This window comes from Saccostrea cucullata, unplaced genomic scaffold, assembly GCF_032062105.1.
Source record: "Saccostrea cucullata isolate Sc308-1 unplaced genomic scaffold, CSIRO_AGI_Scuc_v1 ctg3224, whole genome shotgun sequence".
In the NCBI taxonomy this organism is placed as follows: domain Eukaryota; kingdom Metazoa; phylum Mollusca; class Bivalvia; order Ostreida; family Ostreidae; genus Saccostrea; species Saccostrea cuccullata.
The window spans coordinates 71534-88353 of record NW_026919297.1 but is presented as its reverse complement, the minus strand read 5'-3'; the positions used below and the strand labels follow the sequence as shown (position 1 = coordinate 88353).

General features: G+C 33.4%; 1 protein-coding gene across 1 annotated transcript; it reads right to left on the bottom strand.

Annotated features, from left to right (window-relative positions):
• Nucleotides 1–11755: 11755 nt before the first annotated feature.
• On the bottom strand, nt 11756–16208 carry LOC134229030 (angiopoietin-2-like). The gene is made up of 4 exons (XM_062710741.1): nt 15876–16208; nt 12278–12423; nt 12027–12123; nt 11756–11766 (listed from the first exon to the last, which is right to left on the bottom strand). Exons 1-4 carry the CDS (start codon nt 16177–16179, stop codon nt 11756–11758), a joined length of 558 nt encoding a protein of 185 aa, XP_062566725.1. The 5' UTR covers nt 16180–16208.
• Nucleotides 16209–16820: the final 612 nt, after the last annotated feature.

Below are 16820 nucleotides of genomic sequence, written 5' to 3'. Positions count from 1 at the left end.
TCTGTGAAATTCTTTCAAAATGCTACTCCTCCTACAGTTTTGGTATGATTTCAATATAACTTGGCAAACAAATAGACTACACTAAGTTACATAATTCTGTGTATCGGTTTTTGATTTCGACGAACGATGTTGGCGTTGTTACTAAAAATAGAAATTTCTGTGAAATTCTTTCCAAATGCTACTCCTCCTACAGTTTTGGTCTGACTTCAATATAACTTGGCACACAAGTAGACTACACTAAGATACATAATTCTGTGTATCGGTTTTTGATTTCAACAAACGGTGTTGGCATTGTTACTAAAAATAGAAATTTCTGTGAAATTCTTTCAAAATGCTACTCCTCCTACAAATTTAGTCTGATTTCAATATAACTTGGCACACAAGTAGACTACACTAAGATACATAATTCTGTGTATCGGTTTTTGATTTCGACGAACGGTGTTGGCGTTATTACCAAAAATAGAAATTTCTGTGAAATTCTTTCAAAATGCTATTCCTCCTACAGTTTTGGTATGATTTCAATATAACTTGGCACTCAAGTAGACTACACTAAGGTACATAATTCTTTATATCCGTTTTTGACTTCAATGAACATTATTACCTTGGTTAATAAAGATAGCAATTTCTGTTACTCTCAAATTTGCTACTTCAAATACAGTTTTAGTCTGATTATAATATAATGTGGCTTGCAAGTAGACTACACTAAGAACATAAAGAGACTTATTCAAGGATCATTATTCTCTTTTTTGCCTGTGCAAATTTTCAATTCCCAACTGCTTAAGTACTTTCCTCTTCCTTTGCTATAAGTACAAACCAGTAGAGCTTCAGTCTCGACAGAGACTTCTGGTTAGTTGTCAGTATGAAAGTCTGATTGTTTTTGTCCCCCGCTTGAAAAGTGGGGGATATTAATTTGGGTTTGTCCGTCCGTCCGTCTGTCCGTCCGTCCGTCCGTCCGTCCGTCTTTCTGTCTGTCTGTAACGCTTTCGTTTCCACACGATATCTCGAGAACCCTTTGAGCTTTTGCAATGAAATTTAGCATAGCAACTCCCTATGGACTAAAGAAGACCCCTATTGATTTTGAGGTCAAAAGGTCAAAGGTCAAGGTCATAAATAAGCAAATTCTGTATGTTAAAACACTTTCGTTTCCACACGATATCTCTAGAACCATTTGAGCTATTGCAATGAAATTTTATATAGCAACTCCCTGTGGCCTAAGGAAGACCCCTATTGATTTTGAGGTCAAAAGGTTAAAGTTCAAGGTCGTAAATTTATACATTCTGTCTGTGTGTAATACTATCATTTCCGACGATATTTCAAAAGATTTTGAGCTTATGCAATGTAATTTTATACCAAAACTCCCTAGGAACTCTCTCGCCCCTCTCAAAGTGCCCCGCCCCGTTGTTTTATTAGTATTCATAGTGTTACATGTCGCTATTTTTAGCGCAGGGGCATGAGGAGAGTTATTGCGTATAAAACAGATTCTCGGCGGACTTTATGTTCTTATTACATCTATTAGAACTGTTTAATAAAGGCTAAATAAATAAAACACCATGGATTGTGTAAAATTTTGAGAATACCGAACATGAAAACATGAATATATACATATATGTGACTTCAGTTCTGCATATACTTCACATCGGGTAAAGCGATTCAGTGGTCCAGTGGTCATGTCTCTCGCTTCAAGTGTGAGAGGTCCCGGGATCGAATCTCGATCGAACCTTTCTTTTTTTTTTTTTTAAATACTTTTGTTTTACTAAATGATAGTATTCATCATGTGAAATGAAAAATTTATGAGGTTACAAAATCATTATTACAGTGTGATAAATATTCCATATAAAAAGAATCTTCTATACACGTAATAAAAATTTAGCAAAAATCTTTATATGCATATTGAATACATGTATTTTATTTGCTTCAGTATACATGTATACATATAATAATTCTACAAATTTAATTATTTACAACTTAAGTCAGGGGGATACTTTCCAAAACTGCGCATTGTTTACTTTTTCCCTAAGCGGGGGACACAAATTCTCTGAATTAGCTTGTAGTACTTAATTTTAAATTCCCTTCGATCATTCTTTCGATTTATTAGTTTTCATCTTCAAACAGTTTAAAACCCACTCCTTCATTTATAAACAAGCTTTAAACAGAACAGTCTTACTTATTACCGATATCAATCCATAATTTAATACAACCAAAACACGGTAAGTATATATACTCTACAATAGCATCTAACAAGAATTTGAAGCATACATAAACAGTAATTATTTTTTAAACTGAACCCAGAGATTTCTGTCCCTCTGCGAGACTGTTGTCGTCTGATCGGTTTTCTTGGTTTGTTATACATAATACATTTTCATTAAAAATTCTATAAAGAAATATTGCCGTATTTGATTTTAAAAAATAGTCATTAGTCGTCGTTGAAAAAAACAAACCCAAGACAATATAAAACATTTAATATATGTTACAAAAAGAAACATTGAAATTCATAAAAAGTCAAACCAATAGATGGACTATTTAACAAAAAAACTAATTAATATAACATATTAAAGAAAACAACATACAATCATTATTTCGATCATGTAGAATGTAAAGACTGAACACGTCATTGACAGGTGTAAAACTAAAACAAGGTAATAGCAAATATCAGATCAGTATTGAAAAGTTTAAATATCAAAGTGGGTTCGTGGGGGTGGGGGGAGGGTTAACAAACTTAAATCTACACTTCCTAAGTATGCTTTTGAATTTAAAACACACAAAAGGGCTTTACTGTTTATAAGATGAACATTTTTATTGATATAGGCTTTATTGTCCCCCGCTTGAAAAGTGGGGGATATTAATTTGGGTTTGTCCGTCCGTCCGTCTTTCTGTCTGTCTGTAACGCTTTCGTTTCCACACGATATCTCGAGAACCCTTTGAGCTTTTGCAATGAAATTTAGCATAGCAACTCCCTATGGAAAAAGACTATTGATTTTGAGGTCCAAAGGTCAAGGTCATAAATAGGCAAATTCTGTCTGTTAAAACACTTTCGTTTCCACACGATATCTCTAGAACCATTTGAGCTATAGCAAAGAAATTTTACATAACAACTCCCTGTGGCCTAAAGAAGACCCCTATTGATTTTGAGGTCAAAAGGTCAAAGTTCAAGGTCGTAAATTTATACATTCTGTCTGTGTGTAACACTATCATTTCCGGGCGATATTTCAAGAAGATTTTGAGGTTATGCAATGTAATTTTATACCAAAACTCCCTAGGACGTCTCTCGCCCCTCTCAAAGTGTCCCGCCCCGTTTGTTTTATTAGTATTTATAGTATTACATGTCGCTATTTTTAGCGCAGGGGCATGAGGAGAGTTTTTATAAAACAGGTTCTCACTTTATGTTTTATTACATCTATTAGAACTGTTTAATAAAGGCTAAATCTCAAACACCATGGATTGTGTAAAATTTTGAGAATACCTTCATGAAAACATGAATATATACATGTATGTGACTTCAGTTCTGCATATACTTCACTCCAAGTAAAGCGACTCCTTGGTCTAGTGGTTATGTCTCTCGCTTCATATGTGAGAGGTCCCGGGATCGATTCTCGGTTGAAGTTTTCTTTTTTTTTTTTTTTAAATACTTTTTTTTGTTTTACTAAATGATAGTATTCAGCATGTGAAATGAAAAATTTATGAGGTTATAAAATCATCATTACAGTGTGATAAATATTCCATATAAAAAAATCTTCTATACACATAATAAAGAATAAGCAATCAAATCTTTATATGCATATTGGCATACATGTATTTTATTGTGTGTATACATGTATACATTTAATAATTCTACAATTCAGTCAAAGGAACCTTTTTCCCTAAGCGGGGGACACGAATTCTCTGAATTAGCTTGTTTTCCTTTGTTATGATCCACTTTATTGGCTCCTCTTTTCTCCTGTGCACCCAGACTTTTCCTATGTAAAACTTTGATACCCCATTGTGACCCCCCAACCCCGGGGTCATGATTTAGACAAACTTTTAATTTACACTTAATGAGGATGCCTCCACGTGAGTTATAATTTTCCTGGACCAGTGGTTCTTGAGAAGATCTTGAAAGTACCTATGTATTCTTATGTTAAACTTTGATGTCCCATTGTAGCCTTACCCTTCCCCCGGGGGTCATGATTTGAACAAACTTGATTCTACACTACACGAGGATGCTTCCACATGTGTTTCATTTTTCCTGGCCCAGTGGTTCTTAGAAAGATTTTTTTAAAGATGCCATTAATTTTTCACTATATCATTATTATCTCTACTACGAGAAGGTATTGTCCTTCATTTGAATAAACTTGAATCCCCTCCACCCAAGGATAAGTTGTTTAAGTTTAAATTTTTTCTTAAAAAGAAGATGAAAATATGAGAGTTTACAACGACGACAGACGGACTAATTTTGATCAGAAAAGTAATTTAGCCTTCTTAGTTGCTTTTTATCCCCTCGCGCGACTAGATGTAGAGGGGATATATCATCTCGCATGTGCGTGTGAGTGTTTGTGTGTCCGTTATAGCTATAGGGCAGAATTTAAAAGGAACCTTTGGACTATCAATTCTCAGCCTCCACATACTTATGTCGCATTGTAAGATGACGAACCATATTCATTTTGAAATTATTCGGTGAAATTATTTTTCAAATATCGCGTTTTTACCACCTTCAAACCCTGAAATTTTATGTTAAACTTGAGAATTTTTATGCGCCCAAACCGATAGATTCGGGGCATATATTGTTTTTGTCCTGTCTTTCTGTTTGTTTATCTGTTTGCCTGTCTGTTGTCAACTTTAACCTTCACCATAACTTTCGAACCGTGAGAGATAGAGACTTCATATTTGGTTTGCGTACTCCACTGATTAAGCACTTTCAACTGACATCAAGGTCAATGACCTTGTTACCTTGAGTGTGACTTATTAGACGAGATAGGGACTTCATATTTGGTATGCATATTCCACTAAAATTCTTTAAATTGCCAACAAGGTCAATGACCTTTTGACCTTGACTGTAACCTTATGCATACTCCACTATGCCATGGACAATGATCGTGTGACCTTGACTTTGACCTATATCCTAAAATTGCTTTTTCGCAAATTGCTGCAACAAGGTCAATAGACCTTTACAAACACATCTTTCTTTTGTATACATTTGGTATGCATACTCCACTATTCCATGGACAATGATCGTGTGACCTTGGCTGTGACCTATATCCTAAAATTTGCTTTTTCGAACTATGTTGCCGCCGGGCGCATAGTGTTTCACAAACACATCTTTTTTTTGTATAAAGATATTAATATTACCGACGAAGTTCCTACTGCGAGGGGATCCCCCATTTATAGCGGCGCCCTTGTTTAAGTTTTTTTTGCATGCATATCAACCTTTTTTACGTAGTGAGAAAAAAGCAAAATTCTTAAAGTTTTGAAAAAAATAAGTCAAATATGAACAATTTTACATTAATCGTAACATGCGACAAACAAGTTGATGAAAAGAGAATATCAGCATTCTCGTTTTAAAGTCAGCATTTCCATTGTCGATGCAATGACCTTGACAGTATATACAATTTATCATCGAGTTACATGCTAACCGACTTTTTTCATAGAAATTCTAAGTCCATTATTTATACACTGAATTGACGACGGAAATTTCCGTTATTTCACGATCATGACAAAGAGCAAACGGCGGTTGTGACGGTCGGCATGGTATGTTCACTCCTCCATGGCACCTGATCCAACCTCTGATGTGTTAGAGGTCCGTGTTTGCTCTGCTCCCTTTGTATTGTTAAATGGACTTTTGATCTTGAATACTGTTCATTATCTCCATATGTTTCACGCTAAAACACAGGTTGATGAAATTTATTTTAAGTCGGTTTAGTCTTGATGAATACTTCCAATATTATTTCCGTGAACTTTCATCCTCCTATGTGCCCCCACTTCATCTTCTTGAGGTTATGATTTTGATACTGATTATGCGTAACGGGACCTAGGCTTTTAGCTCTAGAGATAGGGGAATTTGAGAGGTAGGAACTTTCTAGTTATATAGAGGAATTATAGAATGGTGTTTTACTAAGAGAGATCAGGGTTCGAGATATCCAGAGTCTTCTGCAATTAAAATAATAGTCTTCTGCAGCCCTGCAGCTGCCCTATCTCCAGGGAATCGATCTGAACAAAGTTTTAGTCTAACATAGTGTTACTATTAGAATTATGCGTGTCATTGCTGTATTTTTTTTATTCTTCAGATAATTCAGAAGTCTTTTATTTGACTAAGTGATTTGTTGTTAAGGAAAACAAAATCCTTTTTTGAATTCTAAATTGTTATATAATGCCTTACAATCTATGAATATATATATTTTTTACCAGCAATCAAACTTTCAATCCACGTAGAATTCCTTTTCATATTTTATGCAAACTATTAGCCTGAGAATTTTTACTCTTTAAAACAGATCTTATTAGTCTTAAGTTATATTAGTAAAATGAATACGTTTAAACGTATATACATAATTTTTATATTTATTCTTTGTTTCAAAATTTATAATTATTTAATTTTAAGTGACAAAATTGTATGGAGGGTTGCAGAAAGATAGAATTTAAACAAAATGGAAGTTTACAAGTATCCAAAAATCTTGTTCGTATCATATATCCTTACACCAAATTAAGAATAAAGGGATATTGAAGCTGTAAAAGGTAAATAGTATATAGTAAAGGTCAACTTTAATTTATATTATCAACCTAAAACTTACACATCTTCGTGTCATTAATAATTAATTATACTGTTCATTGCTACTGTAGTTCACCGAAGTATTTATTCATTACAAGATCAAGCAAATCTTCAACAGAACCTTAATTGAATTCAAATAAATACTATTTTGTCTACTTTTAATGGACTGATTAAGATAGTAGTTATCGTACATACATGTAAATGAAAAAAAAACGAGTGTTTATTAAACCCTTATCAACATACTAAAGGGTGTTAAGAAAGTTTATTCCACATTTTTCTTTTATTTTCGAAAAGAAATACGATATGAAGATATTTACAATTTGTGATATTTCGTGTTTACAGAGTCCGTGTTTGCAACTGATAAGGTTTTAACTGTCTTTTGATGAATCAATAAGGGGAGGGCAGGTATCAAAACAGTTGATGTCTGTTAAGAAAAATTAGGGATGACGCATATTTTGTGACTGATATTAAGCAAGCAGGTCAAAAATCCTTTCAAATACTTTGCAAAAATTATATAATCTGTGAAAAATTTCAAAATGATAAACCTATTCTTTTGAAAAGTGATCTATCGATCTTAAACCTACGCTCATCATCTTGTCTGATGTAAGATAAGCTATGAAGAAACAAAAGTAAATTATCCTTTATTTTCACTCATATAATGACCTGCATTTCTATCCTTTGGGTGCTTTTAAAGATGTTATATATATTTTCATATAGAAGAAAAATCCTATAATTTTCTGCTAGAAATGAATTGCTATAAATCTAGAGAACACTCATATGATTTTGTCAGACTTGAAAATTCATCTCTTTAGTTTAGCACTATTTTGAAATTTTTTGAAAATATTTCATCAAGGAACGAACTTTCTTAACACCCCTTACTTAATTATCCGCTCCATGTGAGAGTAAAGGTCATAAGACAGGACGTATTATGTTATAGGTTTCATGTCCGTCCGTCTGTCCATTTGTGTCCGGCTCATAACTTCAATACTATTAGGCCTAGGATTATCAAACTTTGTCAACTGATACTTCTTGGGTAGACGGTGTGTCGTGCACAAAAAGTAGGTCGCCCTGACCTTTAATAAAGATGCTATGGCCAAATATGGAAAAATCCTGTCCGGCTCATAACTAGAAAACTGTTACACCTAGAGCTATCAAACTTGGCAAAAGTATACATCTTAAGTAGAAGGTGTGTGCGGCCTATTTCAAAGTCACTGTGACTTTCAATTTAAGTGAATTTTAAAAAAAAACTAATTCTTTTAAATTCTAAATTTCATAATCCTAAAAAATGTAAAAATATAGTTGTATCCTTATTAAACAATGTTAAATCAAGTAAAAAACTTATTTTTTCATCATATACTTTACAGCAATCTATAACAAATGTTAATGTTATAAGAGGAATGCAGTTTGTCCCATGGGCATAATTTTCAAGCACTGGTCAAGAAGAATTTTGATAGCAGAAATTTGCATGTCAAATTAGAGAGAAATTAATGTTTATTGTCAAGAGCTAACTGGTAGACCATCTCTGACCACGCATCTGTTATCTCTTGGGAGTTGGGCAAAAAGAAATGGCATCATAGTTGCTTGTGTTTATTAAAGCTTAAGAGTTCTTGATGGCTAGTTCAGATAAAGATCTTTCAATTGTTGTATTGTAATTAAAACAAATTGATGTTTTAAAATTCAGTATATGATTAAAACTAAATTAATATTGTATGATATAATTAAAACTAATTATCATGATTATACATGTGTACATTGAAAACAAAAATTACATTTTAATTTTTATAAATTTGCAACAAATTGCAGAGTGTCATGTCTTATAAAATTTTATAGTCTAAAGAATAATTTATTTTTTATCTTTTTCAGACTGTAGCATTTTCAATCAATCATAAACTATGCAATAAAAAAGCTGCAGATAAATATTTGTTAAGCTCTAACACAGCCAGTTTAGAATTATATGAATGTTTATTATAATTAATGCCTACATTATAAGTCTCTTAGAGATGTATGTACAATACATATGATAAAGAATGGAAATTAGATCATTAAAATCTGTGTCAATCTGGTAATCTTGAACTTGGTAATCAAGGTTACCTGATTTTCTTGCACTCTAATTACCAATTTATGATTATTGAACAATATTTGACGGGTGTATCATGCTGTGGCGGGGCACTTTCTTTGAAAATACTTGACTAAGAAGTAATACATCGTCAACAAAAAGGGAGACTTAGTCGATTGTATCTTTTAAATCCTAAGCAATGCAGCAGAAATTGTTCGGATGGAATACTTAAATAATAATACAAAAAAAAAATAATTTAAAACACTACAGAACCGATATATTTTTATTTCAATTAATACAAAAGACATAATAATTTAAGAAAACTACAGAACCATGCCGTGTATTTAACGAAATTTTAAACAGCAGAAATTGTTCGGATGGAATACTTGTTATTTAACTGCATCGTCATTTTTTACTCCGATTTATCATTTTATTTTACATAATACAAAAAAAAAATAATTTAAAACACTACAGAACCGATATATTTTTATTTCAATTAATACAAAAGACATAATAATTTAAGAAAACTACAGAACCATGCCGTGTATTTAACGAAATTTCAAACAGCAGAAATTGTTCGGATGGAATACTTGTTATTTAACTGCATCGTCATTTTTTTTACTCCAATGTATCATTTTATTTTACATAATACAAAAACAAATAATTTTAAACACTTCAGAATCGATATATTTTTATTTCAATTAATACAAAAGACATAATAATTTAAGAAAACTACAGAACCATGCCGTGTATTAAACGAAATTTTAAACAGCAGAAATTGTTCGGATGGAATACTTGTTATTTAACTGCATCGTCATTTTTTTTACTCCAATGTATCATTTTATTTTACATAATACAAAAACAAATAATTTAAAACACTACAGAACCGATATATTTTTATTTCAATTAATACAAAAGAATAATTTAAGAAAACTACAGAACATGCCCTGTATTTAACGAGATCTAATCATCATTCTAGTCTCGGTGATAGACAATCCATTCATCAAACCTGGTGACCAGGGTTCCCGCCAATTTCCCGGGGCCCAGGGCCCGTTAAGGAAGGCCCGGTGGCAGGCATTGAACCACCAGCCTCCCGCCATGGCCACCGCACAGCTATACCCCCCGCCTTTATTATCGTTATCTCTGTCAAGGGTTGAGAATGCCATTCCAGCGATCGGACGATCCGTAGATAACATTCTGTCACCTGTTTAAACATAAAAATATTATTTTGATTTATTTTAGTTTTTAAAGTCATTGTAGGAATGATTATGTGTCATAAATCAGTACTGTTTATATAGGTTCATAACTTGATATAGATAGAGGCTTTTGCAGTGATTCTTAGAAGTAGACTTACAACTCTATTTGGAGTAGCATTTTCAGAAAATTCTATTTTTAGTAACCAAGGCAATAATGTTCATCGAAATCAAAAACGATATGCCGAATTGTGTTTCTTAGTGTAGTCTACTTCTGTGACAAGTTATATTGAAATCAGACCAAAAGTGTTGGAGGGGTACCATTTTAAAAGTATTTCACAGAAATTTCAATTTTTAGTTACCACGGCAACACCGTTTTTTTCAATTGAAAAAACCGATACACAGAATTGTGTATCTTAGTGTAGTCTTCTAGTGTGCCAAGTTATATTGAAATCAGACCAAAACTGTAGGAGGAGTAGCATTTTGAAAGAATTTCACAGAAATTTCTATTTTAGTAACCATTGCAACACTGTTCATTGAAACCAAAAACCGATACAGAGAATTATGTATTTTAGTGTAGTCTATTTGTGTTCAAAGTCCTAGTAAACTCCGACCAAAACCGTAAGAGGAGTAGCATTTTGAAAAATTGTTTATAAACAGACACGGACACGGACGCCGGAAGCATTACTATCGCAGAAGCTCTTCTGGTCTCTGACTAGTAGAGCTAAAAAACACTTGATGTGATCTTCAACTCGAAATTTAAATATTGTTAATTAACAATGGTAATTCCCATTTTTATATCGATACCATATACACTGTATCCTGGTGAGCTTGAGTTAAAAGTTACCACAGAGTCTGACATATCTGTTTCAAATTTGGATATTTTGCTTGAAAAAGACGTTAATTGTAATCGGACAACCAAGCTGTATTGTAAACGTGATGTCTAACTTTTCTATCTTTTCCCTTACTTATGGCAGCAATATACCTACGGCGGGTGTGACCGATCGGCAGGGGATGCTGACTCCTCCATGACCCCTGATCTCATCTCCGATGTTTTGGAGGTCCCTGTTTGCTCTGTTATTGTTTTATGGACTTTTGACCTAGAATACTATTCGTTAAATACATAACGTGCGTGTTCTTACCCAGAGTACCTGTGACTGGACCAGCGAGGAAGATCTTATAGTTGTCATTCTCGTCCGATACCGAGAACTCGTTATAGAGCTCGTATTTTGTAGATACGTTATTAAGTGTGAGGGAAATATACAGTGAGGGACGATCTTTTGTTAGTTGATGAATTGCGTCATTTCCTATAAGAAATATTTGCTTTAGTGTATTGATTTTTTTTTGAAAAATAAGAAATGTATTCATTTAAATTAAGAAATGTATCCATTGCTATCTACTCAATCTATCATTAATATGTTTCTAGAGCATGCAATATACGCATTGTTGCTCCCTTTAAATTATTAAAGCTTTAATTTGCAGCTAGTAAATTTGTTATGGCATTGATCTGCGTTGTTTCTATCATGATTCGCCGATCATGAAGTGTAAAATGATTGATTCTCTGATTTCATTTTCTTTCATAGCATTTGAATTTCAGTTAATTGGGTAACTGTAAAGCACAATTTTATTTAGCACACATTTTTTTGAAAGCAGTATCTTACGCTCATTAATGCTTATTATCAAAGTCATGCTTTTCATAACCCAGATAACAGAAGTTTTATAATTTTTCTATTTTAAAAGAAATTTAAAAAGACTGACACTAGATTGTTTTCAAATGATTTCTGAAAAACATGCAGAGTAGCCTTCACATGAACTTAACTTTTAAATGTTGGAAATTTACTCTTATCTGGAAAGTTAACTATTTAGACAAACAGGTCAGAGATCAGTAACAAAAGTCAAAAACTTTCTAAGTGCAAAATATCATATCCACACATGTACCTCCTGATGTACAGACGGACAGAAGTATTCAAAACCTTAACATTTTTCAATCCATCCTGATAATCAATTAAATCTTTTGTAAAAATATAAATTTGTGTCTTACCAATCCAGTAATCTTTTTCTGGGTTTCCGAACCCGACCTTGTAATCATTCCAATTCCGGGTAAAGTTAACTGATCCAGTTTTTCGCCTTTGGATAGCCTTTTAAAATCAAAGTTTTGATAAATTTAAAACGAAATTATTTAAACAAACAATATGTTTCGTATGTTCAAGTTCCTGATGAACTTTATAATTTTTTTGTCAGAGCAATTAGGCACAGTTAATAAAATCTTGCTTTAGTTTTCTTAGAACTTACTGTCCATCCTCCTTCATTCCTTTCCATATCACAAAAGACCCTGGTAGACCGACACAGGGGACTGTACCTCTCCCAGGGGTATATAGTGTACACACCAGACGTTCTGCATCCTCTGTCATACATAGCTTTACAGTCACCAGGCAAATCTGTGGAAATATTTCAAATGTTGACCGACGTTTTTCATACAAATTATTTGTTAGGTCATTATTTTCACACTGAGTTGTCTACAGATTTTTCCCCCATCATGAAAATGAGCACACAGCGGGTGCGACTGGTCAGCAGGGGATGCCCACTCCTCCATGGCACCTGGTCCCATCCCTTATATTTCAGAGGTGTGTATTTGATCTTTGTGTTTACTGTATACAGGGGAATTTTCGCACCCGTTTTATTTTCGCCCCTTTCGCCCTCTTCTTGATTGGGCGAATTTAAAACGGGGCGAATTCAAATTACACAGTAGAATTTCTTAAACAGAACTGTGACAGGGCGAATTTAAAACGGGGCAAAACTGTTTGCAAGTGCAAAAGGGCGAAAATAACGGGGCGAAAATAACCCTGTATACAGTATGTATTTTTGAGAATACTATTCGTCAGTATCTCCATAGTTCATTATCTCAGTACGAAACACGCATAATTGAATATCTACACATGTAACTAGCATTTTTTTAAAAATGTTTTAAGTATATCTTTGTCATTGCCAGAATATTTATACGCCGCCATGAAAAGACGTATACAATACGAAGCACCACAAAGAAGAATTATTTTTGAAGCTATTATTTCTCCAAAATTTAAACAACAAAAATCCGTGATCAATACAGAAATTCTATGATTAATACAAACTCAGTTCAACCACTTTTCTATGTATTTTCTAAAAGTATTGACATCCGTATTTTTTTAAGAACAAGAGGCCTACTGGCCTCACAGGTCACCCGAATATCGTTAACAATTTTCCAACAAATGAACTTTGTTTATATTTTAAACGAGAGGACATGAAATTCACAATTTTGAAAGAGGCAACATTGCTTATTATAACTATACACTTGGCATGTTTACTTTGATTACTAAATACCCGGAGACAAAGAAGAGGACGAAGAAAATATGCATTTACACCATAAAGTCAATAGTGTATATCCCACACCCTAATCATGGGAACACACATTTCACAATTTAGGAAAAGGTAACCTTATCCATCATCAATGTTTGATTAATACCGCCAAAAAGCAGATTTCATAATATTAATTCATTTTCAGTATATAATCCGTAGAGCCCAAATAATCCTGCCTAACAGCCATGAAATTCACAATTCATTATTCTGGAAGAAGCACCCTTAAGCTTGCTCATATAGCTCTGTACTTAGATTATTAGCATAATACCCAGTAACAAAGGATATTTTCAAAGAATTAATCATTTACACTGTATAATCAATAGAACCCCATCCTTACACCAGAACCCATGACTTAGGCCATGAAATTAACAATATTGAAATATGCATCTTACTGCATTATATTATTAACTATGTACATAGCTCTTTGGCCTAATACCAAGGGACAGAGAAAGGTTTCCACAGATATAATGCATTTTCACTATATAATCAATAGAGTCCACCGCTAACATCAGAACCCCTGACCAAGGCAACCTTCCTCATCATAACTATGTACATAGTTTATCTACTTTACACTCGGAGCAAAAGAAAAGATTTTCAAAGAATTAATGCATTTTAACAATTTTAGTTGCGGAAACATTCCTCGTCATAACTATGCATAAAACCCATTCAAAAAGCAGAGCAGAAGATTTTCAAAGAAATTATGTATTTTTACTATATAATCATTCCAGTCCCGCCCTAGCACTGGAACGCCTTACCCTGAGGCCATAATTTTCACAATTTTAGTAGATGTTTCATTGCGGGTTACAATAATGCGAACAGTTTGACTGCTTGTTTTCTAGGAGTAAAGAAAAAACGTGTCAATTTTAGTGTGTTTGTTTTTCATCCCTCAGGCCCAAGAGAGGCAAAGGCCATGAAAATCGCAATTTTTACTCCCCATCACCTTGATTCTCTATGCTAAAATAAGTTGATATTGGTTCAGAAGTTTTATAGAAGAAGGTGAAAATGTTTAAATATTAACACACAACGGACGAAAACGAATAGCAATTGGTCATCTGAGTACTCAGGTAACCTTAAAAATAAACATACGAGGGGTTATCAAAAAGTTCGTGGACTAGCGTCATAAAATTAAAACCGCTTTAGGCACATCAATGAATTTTAGAATATCTAGTTAGCATCATTTTTTCTATCTAAAGAATAAACCAGAAATCATCAATTTTATTTTTTAATAAATTAGTAATGTTTTTGTAAGCAATGGTATGTCCAGGCGGCGCAACCTCGAAAACGACGTTTTAACGACCTATGTGTAACTGAGAAAAACTCTTTTGATATGATCATTTGACATCCAAAAATCCTGTTAATTCAGGTATGTGTCGGGACACAATTGTTCCATAAAATATGACATTTTCACTTCATTCTGGAAGTTCTATGATATTTTATCGTATATTTTACACGGAATGTCCAAACAAATGAGGCCTTGAAAATGACACCAAAAGGGGGAGGGGTTTCCGTTTCCAACATTCTATAAAGTTTTGCCCCTGAAAAATCTAGTATAGACCTAAAATATGTTGAAACTGGCTACAGAGAAATAATATGCATCCAGAGTACTTGTCTTTTTTAATGTCAAGAAAGAGTCAGAGAAAAAAGGGATACGCAGTTAATGTCGATTTGCAGTCAAGGTGTGAAAAATCAATCACGTCAAAAAAAGACGCTGATCATGCGTTGTAGATATTGAACTCCAAAAAGCAAAATATGCCGGCATAATCAAGCGCGGATCTCTCCCAATGTATTAATCCATTTGGAATATTATATTCATTGAAGGCCACTGTTCATGACATTGTAAAGTCATATGAACAAGGCGGGTTTAAATCCTTACTCAGCTCCAGGGAATCTCATCAAAAAAGTGTACGAGGTAGAAGAAGCGGACATTGAAAAAAACAATGACGTTATCGGACGTCATGAAAATAAACGACGATAGCGCCGGGTGATCATATATGTTAGTTTATATTTTGTAATAATTTGGCAAATAATGAACGTATCAGGCTAACATTTTCAACATTTCTTTATTTTTTTTTGTTTTTATGTTCCATATTAATTTTGAAAGCACAGACTACATAGTACTAATTTTATAGCCTCAGTCCACGAACTTTTTGATAATCCCTCGTACATGCAGACGAAAACCTCACATCATTATTTTGAATCAAGTAAGTTTGTGTGATATATTTGACACATTAAAAAAAAATAACAATTCACAACAATCAGTCACATACAAGCTTTTCCGATTCTTGTGTTCGAAAATTTGGAAGTTGAATAGCTCAAAATCGCTATCAAAATGCCTTTACATTTCTATGGAATTTTTGATGTTTTAAGGCCCGACTGCAAAAGTTTCGTTTCTTTAATTTACAAGGTAAAAAGTGAATATTTATTTTCTTTTGTCGTAAAAAAATCAAATGCCATTCACTTACAGGAAGTTATAACGATAATATAATAAAGTGCTAACCTTGTGGTGTAGGAATGTAATAGCTCCAAAAAGCTTCAGTGATCGTCATGTCCACTGAGTCACATGATTTCAAAACGTGACATTTCTCTGTGTGATTGTTAAATCCTATGCAATTACATCCACAAGTGCTGCTACATGAAGCCACACAATGACTGAGTGACGGCGAATTGTACTCTGTTAAAGGCGTGGTGGAATACATCTTGTTTCGATGTTCCATTTTCTCTAGGTACCTTTGTGAGTGTTGAGCAGTTGCCAATTTACAGAAGCTTGTAAAAAGGAACATAAAAAAGACATATACAAGCATGTTGATCACACTTTAAATTTTCTGGATATCACGTTTTACTTTTCAATACTTAAAATTCCTCGTTATGAATTTTCTTAGATATTAATAGCATTCGTTGAATTCACTCCAAAGTAACAGATCAAAGAAAGCCATTTGCAAAGTGTGCGTTTTATTATTTACTGTGGATATTCCCATGTATGCCAGCTACCATATATAACTAAAAGAACTATGTCGTCAGAATATCTTGAATGAACTTTAGCACACCTTAATAGCAGCTGATCATGAGAGGTAGCGCCGTCTTTGAAATCAATATTTTTTCTTTCTCTTTATTATTAATGAAGGGGTTTCAATTTAAATTCGGCCGTGGGAACCATTAATTTCAATAATGGATGCAACATTATAAATATACTTATTAGGAGATGGTTAAAAAAACGAAAATAGTAAGCTTTTTAAAGTTACATATTGAGTCATAACCATGCGTTTCTTTTTAGATATCGGTATCATACAGAGAAAGATTAATGAAAATCAAGAGTATATAGCAAAGATACGACAACTTAACTGCACTGTAAAGCAAGAAAAGACTTCACAGTATAAGTGCCGGGAAAACAAAGCTGTTAGTGGCTTGGTTATGTGTTAGAGGCTTGGTTTTAAAGATTCAAATG

Bases quoted from the DNA above. Each gene is read 5' to 3' on its own strand.
- LOC134229030 (XM_062710741.1), bottom strand. From the start codon at position 16,179: ATGCTTGTATATGTCTTTTTTATGTTCCTTTTTACAAGCTTCTGTAAA. The intron at 12,424-15,875 runs GTTAGCACTTTA...ATATTTCCACAG, and splicing joins TTACATTCCTACACCACAAG to ATTTGCCTGGTGACTGTAAA. The intron at 12,124-12,277 runs GTAAGTTCTAAG...TGATTTTAAAAG, and splicing joins GGAATGAAGGAGGATGGACA to GCTATCCAAAGGCGAAAAAC.